Genomic DNA, 9,989 nt, shown 5'->3' with positions numbered 1-9,989 from the left:
TTTTCGAATTTTATAGGATACGAAGTTTATTTCTTGTCCCTTCTAATATTCTCTTTTTTCTTCACAATGATTGTACTGGACCAGTTTAGATGAGCGGTGCGTTGTTATAGTTTTAGTTGGTCTGATTGGCGCGGTTCTTATTGTCTTAACTGCAAGTTACTTGATATTATTGTTACAGAAAGAAGTGTTTACATCCAGTACTTCAAAAATTTGGAGAGTGCGATGATAAATAAGTTCCTTTTGATCTATCTGAACAAATGAATAGCAGTGATAAACAAACAAATGGTAGTCCATTCCATTGAGTTTTAAAGTCTATTTCGGCTTTGCCGGAATCATTTGAGTATCAAAGACTGTTTGACTTGTTCATTTTTAATTGTCACTGTTAATGTAAAATTTGGTTTATTGTTGATATAAAATATTACTATTCGACAGAGCCTGATTACGAAATCTCATCGCGGTCAGAAGTCGACAGTGGCAGAGTAATTCCGGAAAGACTCATAACCGAATCACAAGCTATCCGAAATACTGATATATGCAGGAAGTTCAGAAATTTCAAAAGAACCCACCACTCTACAAACCCCTAACCCCATTGCCTGATCAGTTCACATCTCGACCAAAGCACTGAGTGGGACGAGAAAGCTCACAGTGGCCGAACTATGGTCATGTATTTTTGTCATGATTTCCCAGCGATATGCGATGCATTGTAGCAAACCATTTACAGACCTTAGGGTTCTTGTATGGACTGCTAAAATCCACTCTGTCTTGCTAGATAACAACGACGAGTTTTGTATGAATCAGAATGAAAATTACGGCATCGTCCTGTGCGAAGGAAGCGTTAATTAAAGCTTTTGAGGTATGCAAACGTTAATTAAAACTTTTGGGGTATACAGACATTGGAATTCAAAACCAAAATGTGTGCTATGCTCATGATAATGACTAGAGTAGTTCATTCAGAATAAGACGGATTAATTTAAATATTCGAAATACAATAGCATATTTCTCGCTTTGATCTTCAGTTTCATTGGAGGACTTGAGGCCTTTCTGGAAGGTTAGTGTCTCATTCTTAATTTCTTAATAATTTGGTTGTGCAGTCACCTCTTGTCAGGAGTCTTGAGAAACTGAAATGTTAACCGTTTGCAGTAAAGGATGGAAATAAACTACAGATTCACTCATCAAAGGAAAGATTCACTTCATCTACAGATTCATTTCATCAGACTGCGATTGATGATATTAATATAAGTGAAATGTGTTGGTTGGATTGTTTTTGGCTTATAAAAGTCACCGAATTCAGTGGGTGAAGTTCTTAACACATTTTCGATTGTTTTACATTATAACAGAAATAATCATTAGTCGAGTCTAAAATTTATTACGTATAAATTGATTATGTCAGCATTTCAGTGTGAAAAATATCATTCATTTATTGATCTTCAGTTTCAAACAGTAATAAACATTTCTGAACTAATTTTTCCAAGTAACAGCGATGGCAATGCATTTACTTTTTCCGAGGTTTCAAAGATATTTAGACCTGCAAAAAAATTTATGTAGAAAACATGGCAACTGATGTAGTAATTCTTCCATTTTCATCTTTCCTTGAGATGACGCACTCTTTTTGACACACCTGTCTCATTGTCTGAATATTCAGCGTTAAACGATAGTTTTTGGAATGTTTGTGATCCGCAATATACAGAATGGAGCGTTCGGAATATCCGGAATATAGTGTTACGAAATAAGTTCATATAATTAAGTACCATATTTGCAAGCATTTGAATCATGGATGAAATTCGACTTTTCTCATCAAAACTTTAGTAACTTCCGGTGTAAGCAGCTTGTCTTACCTTTATTCTACTTGTCGCATATCTCATGGAGGTGATAAAATGAAATGAAAATATAGAAGTGAGAATATTGTCATGCTGGCAAGGCCGCAGGCAATGCAAATGATTATAAGCATATATAGATATGTTTTGCCTGAAGAAGAATATATAACTAATTACTTCGTAAATTTTACAACGGAAATCCAAACTATCGCAATCATGCGAGAGAGAGAAAGCCATCTTACTTTTACGGCTGAAAGAGATTAAAGACGATGTGGAAGTAACTCGAGATTATTATACTCAAAGTTCAAGACCATTAGCTGCACAAAAGTTTCATTTAAATTGGAAATTCTGTGAGAAAAAAGTCAAACGACTGACCATCCATTTGCACTTCTTTCTTATCTGTTTTCATCACTTGAGTATTTGGAAGTGAAGAATTCGTAACATAATTGGATATCTCCTTCCCTAAACTAATTATATATAAAAGATCTTATAATATGAATATTAACAATCGGAATGATTATATAAATAAAAGGTATGGATGTGCGTTTTTGCACAAGCTGGACAATGAGAAATTCGGTATCACACAAATTTCATTACAATACTCTTATGAATTGACCACGAAATGGACTTACCTCTTTCTGACTATGATCATATAAAAAAATGCTGAACTGGAAAGAACTCTTTAATAAAGAGAAAGAGAAAAAAAAGTAAGTACCGGTAGTGAATGCTAATGAAGTTTGCATTGATTTAGAGGTAATAATCTTTTGATGTTTCTGAACACTTCCTGAACCAAATAATAGAGTAAAGATAATGGTGTAACATGGAAATCATTTGAAGTTTATGTCTGTATTGCACTTGTAGATGTAAGCATCAACCCGAATCATAGGCCACATCACTCAGGTATGGATCATATCAGACTACTTTCTTCCTCTTGAGTTTTTATGAGTTAAATTCGTCTTTGATTATTTCCCAATTTTATACCTCATGATGAATCATCATGACTAAATTTTTATTATAATTGAAAAACCATACTTGTGGTTATAATTTCTGGTTTTTTGGTACTGGTAGATGTAATAAAATAGGTAGTTTCATTTGTTATTCCTGTAATAAAATAGGTAGTTCCATTTGTTCTTTCTTCTTGTTAATTGTTGTAATAAATTGTTGAAACAAATTTTGGCATTAGAATTCAACAAAAAAGCATAACCATGATATAACGGAGGAAAATATCCCGTAGAAGTAGTTGTTACCATATAAGTAGTGTCTATTCTGCTAAATAAAGATTTTGCTTCTGAAATGGAAAAACTACTATCAATTTCTATAAAGTGACCGTTCAAAACATCATTCTACTTAAGTCTACGTATACAGAGCATTTGAAGTCAACAAGACTTCCAAGTACAGTATGATATTAAAAATAAAAGCATGATTTGGTACTTGATGAAGCTAGCATTCTTGAAAAAAGTAAATGCCTAAACTACAGGTAGAGAAATCCAAGTATAATAACCTCACATACAGCTTTAATAAGCTGACCTGTCAAAAAAGTCAACTGATAGCTTTTTTTTCCCGCAAATATCTATTTGCCAAACTTGAATAGACTGAGTTTTCGTTGTGGAACTTAAACTTCAATTAAAAGAAAGCATTACCACTCCAAGCGCTTAAATTGAAAATTGCGTACGAAAGAGCCATTAGTAAAAATGTAGGTGCATATCCTTTGGTACCATGAGAATGTGAATGTAATACATATGCGACAAGTAATAAACCAAGAGCGCCTGCAGTACAACCATCCATTAGAGTTAAAAAATTTATAAAAAGCTGCAGTCACTATGCATGTGGTATTTTTATAATTAATGGTTATGTAAATGTTGAGAATTGAATAAAGTCATAATGAAGCATGAAAACGAATGATCATAGTTTATATGTGAGAGCGGTGATGCACTAAGAGATACATTCATTTCTATCTTTTCAATAAGGGGTCATGGGTCACCATCATCATTATCTGAGCAGTCTGTTGCTTTTGCAGAAATCTTTGCAAAGATGCATATGACAGGATTTTTAAATAAAATACTAAACTGAATTTCAAGGTGTTTGTAGGAGGTGAAACTGTTGTGAGTAAAGTCCCACTTCAAACTTTGCGCTAAAATAAAATATTGAATTAAATTATAGGGAGCCTTGCAAAAGTAAATTTGTAAGACCAAAAGTATGAATAGGAAGAAACCATAAAAAAGCAGGTTTAATAAAGAATCATTCAAAAGATGAAATCAATAGCAAAAAAAAGCCATATAAGTAAGTTTAACAAGAAGACATAGCATTGACAAATGTGATAATGGAATGATACTAGTAGCTAGCTTATTTATTTCTACAGAAAAGTGTTAAAGCTATATAGAATCATTCAGAAAAATCTCTCTGAATCATCGTGTTTGAAGTATTCTTCATGTCATCTCTGTTCATTTTCGTATTGATTCTTGTTGAATAAACATAAAGCAGCACAATCAATATACATAGGTTAAAAGTTTAGAAGTTTTTGGCTCAATTTTATTCTGTAGGGAGAAAAGAATCGATATTTTTCTCTCATATTTTTATTGATTGATAACATGGACATACATAACTTTCCCTAAAAAGCGGGAAGAAACAAATTATATGAAATTGAAAGAAGTCGAATAATGTAAAACACACGATGAATAAAAATCAACATTTGGAACAAACTACCAACACTGTCGTTAGTTTCATTATCATTGCAAGAAAATATGCATCTCGTCATAAAGATATTGTGCGTATGTGGTAAAAAATCATAGTGTACACCGTTCATAATCGGAAGAAGAAAAGACGGTAACATTGAGGATGTAAAAGATCAATTAAGGTCTGTTTGGTATAATTATGAATGGACGAAGGATAAGGAACAGTATCTGGATAAATTCTATGCTCAGTCACAGGCTAAAGATTCGAATTGTGATAATTCAAAAGTTAGATCTGAAAGGTCTTATGAAAATGCTCTTGTTAAATTTAATGGTAGAAAGAAAGATATGAAGACACTCTTTAGGGCAAAAGTAAATCTTAACAATGTTTAAAATTTAAATGGGTGCTAAAATTTGCAGAAGAGCGATGGCAAGAAATATAAGAATTATGTTAATAAATCCGAAAAAGATGTATTGTAATGAAATGAAATTCTTTGTACAAGATAGCACCCCATGGAAGCAACAGACGGCAGAAATCATGATCTACAACTGAATCATCTGAACAGCTGATATATGCTTCGGATTGATGTTTGCATCTTTACGAATGCAATGCAAACATTAACATTTAAACGTGGTACGGCGGATCTTTTTTTTGGTACATTATTTCTGAATTGATAGAAACTTACAATCGTATGTAAAACTTGATCGAAATAAAAACATTGACTAGGAAGAGAGTAAAAACAAAACTTGCATTAATCGATATTGCTATACCCATTTACAAATGATAATTGTTTAGTAAATGGATAAGTGTTTTTTGAATTGAAAATGTAAGTTATGCACAATATGAAAGGGACTTAAAAGGAATAAATGGAACCAAGGAAATGAGCAAATCTGTAACATTAGCGCTTCAAAGCATTCTATATCTCATTACGCCAAATCTGACTGAGACGATACTCGTATAAAACTAGCACTAGCGCTTAGACCCAGCGGAGCAATTGTTGAAGCTCGATTCTTTGAGCGAAGCTTTGCCAAGGAATTTTCCGCAATATCTGCCCGTTCGTTGGCATCATCAAGTTGTGTTTGCAACTGTCGGTATTTACCTAGGTTAACTGCAGCTACTTCTTCCTGAAATGAATCATTGATTCAAGAATTACGAATGCTGAACAGATTAATGAGCGGTTCCAGACTTGCGGTCTTTTCGGTTGCTTTGAATTTTGTTATCATCATTCATGACAAGATGCCGAATCTAATCTTTAAATTTCTGTTTGGTTTTTCAATCTTTGTAAAAAAATCTTTAAATTTAAACTTTTTGCACCTTATACACGCAGAGGGTAGAAAGATTTAAGCTTACCGCTTCTTCAACCTGTCGTTTGTAGACCTTTATTTTAATTTGCAGCTTGTCCACTAGTTCCGTTAATCGGTCATTGTTCTTCCTGTCTTCTTCGCACTGCAACGTTCAAATAACAATTCGCAAAAAAAAAAGATTTAAATTTCCTCTTTTTTTCATATTACAACATATATTTACCTGGAATTGCAGTTCTTTGATACGCCTGTCACCCTTTTTCATTTCCTTCTCATAGTCTGAGCTTCGTTTTTGTTCACCATCCAACTCCTGCTCCAATTCCCGAATACGCATCTCCAATTTGGCAATGATTTTTTGTCCACTACGCAGCGCAGCTTGTTCCGCTTCATCCAAACGCACCGGAAATTGAAAAATAATCATTCCAAAAAAAGGGAGACGGGATTTGACTTATTTAAAAATTTTATTTTCACATTGTTACCCTAAAGTTCCCATTTCGTACGAATATGTTACCTGCATCTCTTTGATTTGTACTTCGAGTGCACGGCGCATTCTTTCCACATGCGCGGAGTGTTCCTGTTCTTGGCGCAGCTCTTCTGCAAGTCGTGCTGCATCTGCGGATGCTTGCTTTAGCATTTCGTCGGTACTTTTAAGTTGTGAAGTTACGTCGTCTAATTCTACCTGAAATTCTCAGTTTTCTAAAATGACTAGCACCTAAAAAGATTTTTAAGAAAATGTGGCCGCTTTTAGACCAGTTATTTTCAAAAAACTTTTTACTCTTTGTAATCTTTTCAAAAAACTAAAATCATTTTCATTTAAATTATATTAAATCAGCTATTTCATTTTTTAATATGAACTTATAAAGGACTTGGTAAGGGATGTGAACTTACGTGAACAGCCTGTAACTCAGACTCCAACTTTCTCCTCGTATTGTTAATTGCATTAACTTGATTCGTCAAATCGTTCACTGCTTCACGCAGTTCAATAGCATCCTGTTCAGCTGAGCGACGAGCACGTTCAGCCTGTAATGACAACAGCGGTCTCATCTGCTCCTTTTTTGAATTCGATGATCCTAAATCTACTAACGATATAACCTACCACTTCAGCTTGATTAGCAAGTTCATCTTTTTCCGCTTGCAGAATAGCTGCCCTCTTCTGTATGTTAGACAATTGCTCCCTGAAAACAAAATTGTAATAGAAAATTGGACTATTTTCCATCTCTTTTTAATTTATTACTTCAACTTTGAACTTAACCATAACTAGGTATAAATTTACGAAGGAACAAAAGGAATACTTACGCAAGGTCATCCTTTTGTCTTTGCTCATCTTCAACCTGCATCTGCAATTCTCGGATCTGATCCTGGTATCTTCTTATTGTCTTTTGCGCATCTGCATTTGCCTTGTTTGCATGATCGAGAGCTATTTCAAGTTCCTGAAAGGAAAAGCACATTACATGAGATCTCGAGATGTATTCAATTGAAGTCTATTTCCGATCAATTTAAAGTCTAGTCGCTGATGCTATTCATCTTTGAATACTATAATATTGACATTGATGTCTTGCTCAAGTTTCTTCTTGATGCGCAATGCTTCTTGTTTAGCTTTCACTTCCGCTTCAAGAGTAGCTTGCATGCTTTCAAGAGCTCGCTGATGATTCTTACGGGTATTCTCAAATTCTTCTTCCTTCTCCTGGATTCTCTTTTCGATCTCAGCACGTACTTGCGACACTTCTACCTACAAATAAGTTATATAAAAGCATCAGTTAATCAGTTTCGTTTGTCTGGAAATCTGACCTTAATGTTTTTATGATTCGAAAATGATTGCTATATTTTCTTTTACATTATAGAAGAGTTACCTGTGCTCGTAAAACTTTAGCTTCTTCAGCTTCTAGAGCAGATTCAGCATCATCTAGAGCTTTCTGCAATTCATCCTTTTCAAGTTCAAGACGACGTATCATTTTCTGTAGTTCGTGCACCGATCGTCCACCTTCAGTAAGTTGATCAGTTATATCCTTGACTTCTAATGATAGTGATTTGTTTTCGCGGCGTAAGCTTTCTATTTGCTGCAAAACTTTCAGAGTTGACTTAATTTAAATATTTTAATTTCTATTTCACTTTATCCAGTTATTTCTAACCTGAAATGTCCATTTTGCATATATAATTCAGTAATTTCATTGAAAACTCTTCTTATACTTAATATTTCTAAAGTATAAAAAAAGCAAAACTACTTAAAAGTAAAGATATTCACTTCAAGCAATTCATCTTGAACACTCTTGGCTTTGAATAACTCGGTAGAGAGATTACGGTTGTCACGCTGCGCCGCTTCAAGTTCAGCTGTCAAATCATCACATTTCTTTTTCCATTCTTCGATTATACGATCAAATGCTCTTTGTTTTTTTCCAAGGCTCCAGCATAAGCCGCTGCACGTTCAACATCAACCTGAATTTTGTATTATTTCAAGGAAAAGTGGATTCCATTTTTAAAGATTTGAATATTTTAACGAGACGTCAACGAAGATTTCTATATTTCTCTCACTCATTATTGATAACTTTTGTAGAAATCACTCACCATTCAGTTATTCTTGAAACCAACCTTCGACTAGAACTAAACACTGCCGCCCATGTAAAGAACGGCACAATTAGCCAAACAAGAGAAATTTTTTATTTAATATAAATCAGTCTATGCTAACATGATGGAAGCATGAAAATACCTGAGCATCATCCAAATCTCCCATCAGTTTATGTCTAGTCTTTTCCAACGACATGATTTTCGCATTTGCTGCTTCATTCACATCCGTAAGATCTTGGACTTTTTCCATAAGCTTGCGTCTAAATTTTGATTTTTAAAAGTTTCGTGAAAAAATCAATTAAATGTCGCCGTCCAATTGTTGAAAATTATTAAAATTTCTGCGTAAAAATTTATTTCATTCAATTCAACAATTTCAAAACGTTACTTGGCTTCTTCAATTTCTTCCATCTTTGCCAGTCCCTCGCCCTCAAATCGTGCTTTCCATTGTTGAATTTCAGCGTTCAGTTTACTCATTTGACGCAGGCATTCCGCTTTACCCTAAATCAGAATAAATAAGTGCATAAAGAAGTCAGAAATCATTGCGTAAATTGAAAAGTTGTCAAGTAAATAAATAGAGGTTACAAGATGGTTTCTACAACCTCAGATTCTTCATCAGCATGAATGCGGAAGTTTTCATTTTGATGCTCCAAATTCTTCACTTGCGCTGTCAGATTTTGTCGTTCTCTGAAGAATATTTAAATTCCGGTTACGAAATGCTGCAGAATTGAAAATGTTCGAAAGATATAAGAGAAGGGAATGGAATTTTAGACTCATAAATGAAATTCATGAAGTTTACAATTCACTTATATGAGGGTAGAAATGCAAGTAACCTTGATTCTTCCTCAGCCACACGTTTCGCTTCTTCCAACTGACTCAAAAGTTGCGCTTTCAATCGATGAAGTCCATTAATCTACAAGAGTCTTACTTGTCACCTTTCGTGCCAAAAGAAACGATTTTGAAAATGATATTCTTGACTTTAGCAAAATAAGTATCAAAAAAGTGTCTCGTCAAGTTTAAATCGAGAACTATCAAGTAGTTAAATGAGAATACCTGATTCTCAAGATCTTCTAATTGTCGCGACAGGTCACCATTCTCATTCGATAATCTGTTTTTCAAAGCCGTGAAATCGTTGATTAGACGCGTCTAAAAAAATTTTTTGATTGGAAAATTATTCCAGAATTGCGGCAAATGGAATGATTTACAAAATGGCAATGGTTAGGAAAAAGAAAAGCAACTTTTTTTTTTTCGGTAACGATGATGCACAAAACTATTTATCGTTTTTCAATGGCTCTATATTATACTGTTTTCAGAATGACTAGCTTCCATGTTTCTGTTTTTAGGATGTACTCTAGAAGGACAGTATCTTCTCTTCAACATAGTATGTCCCCTTAGTGACACCATTCTTCATAATTCAGTTCCCTCTATGTGAAATATCATGCGATTTGCATATTTCGATTTTTTTCATTGAGAACTGCTGAAACAATTTTAACTTTTGCTACCTGCTCGTCAGCCTTTGTTTTGAAGCTCAGAAAATTGCATTTCCAGCAATTTGGAATGTTTTTCGAATTCCTGCTTCTGTCTACTCTCAGCATCTGCATTTGCGTTTGCTTCTTCTAGATCTCGAAGCATTTGTGCTTTATCT

General features: G+C 34.1%; 3 protein-coding genes across 3 annotated transcripts in view; all 3 read right to left on the bottom strand.

Moving 5' to 3' along the window:
• Positions 1-1,433: 1,433 nt before the first annotated feature.
• Positions 1,434-3,599, bottom strand: LOAG_09660 (hypothetical protein; the record flags this gene model as incomplete). Its single annotated transcript, XM_020447989.1, has 5 exons — positions 1,434-1,525; positions 2,190-2,276; positions 2,530-2,598; positions 2,847-2,915; positions 3,455-3,599. The coding sequence occupies 5 exons, from the start codon at positions 3,597-3,599 to the stop codon at positions 1,434-1,436; spliced, it is 462 nt and encodes a 153-aa protein (XP_020301831.1).
• A 1,811-nt stretch (positions 3,600-5,410) lies between these two features.
• On the bottom strand, positions 5,411-6,206 carry LOAG_16483 (catchin protein; the record flags this gene model as incomplete). Its single annotated transcript, XM_020449135.1, has 3 exons — positions 5,411-5,608; positions 5,835-5,930; positions 6,009-6,206. 3 exons carry the CDS (start codon positions 6,204-6,206, stop codon positions 5,411-5,413), a joined length of 492 nt encoding a protein of 163 aa, XP_020307395.1.
• A 54-nt stretch (positions 6,207-6,260) lies between these two features.
• The window catches only part of LOAG_16482 (myosin tail family protein), a gene marked incomplete at both ends in the record, with an annotated part of 13,927 nt that continues 10,198 nt past the window's right edge, over positions 6,261-9,989 (bottom strand). The window contains 12 exons of the mRNA XM_020449134.1: positions 6,261-6,464; positions 6,674-6,805; positions 6,882-6,960; positions 7,082-7,215; positions 7,332-7,514; positions 7,636-7,842; positions 8,156-8,218; positions 8,490-8,607; positions 8,733-8,845; positions 8,947-9,031; positions 9,178-9,257; positions 9,398-9,490. Of these exons, the coding sequence (XP_020307394.1) occupies positions 6,261-6,464; positions 6,674-6,805; positions 6,882-6,960; positions 7,082-7,215; positions 7,332-7,514; positions 7,636-7,842; positions 8,156-8,218; positions 8,490-8,607; positions 8,733-8,845; positions 8,947-9,031; positions 9,178-9,257; positions 9,398-9,490 (1,491 nt within the window). The remainder of the gene's footprint in view (positions 6,465-6,673; positions 6,806-6,881; positions 6,961-7,081; positions 7,216-7,331; positions 7,515-7,635; positions 7,843-8,155; positions 8,219-8,489; positions 8,608-8,732; positions 8,846-8,946; positions 9,032-9,177; positions 9,258-9,397; positions 9,491-9,989) is intronic.

This window comes from Loa loa, assembly GCF_000183805.2.
Source record: "Loa loa unplaced genomic scaffold supercont3.5, whole genome shotgun sequence".
Taxonomy (NCBI): domain Eukaryota; kingdom Metazoa; phylum Nematoda; class Chromadorea; order Rhabditida; family Onchocercidae; genus Loa; species Loa loa.
The sequence above is the reverse complement of the archived record's forward strand: the minus strand, read 5'-3'. Positions and strand labels throughout refer to the sequence as shown.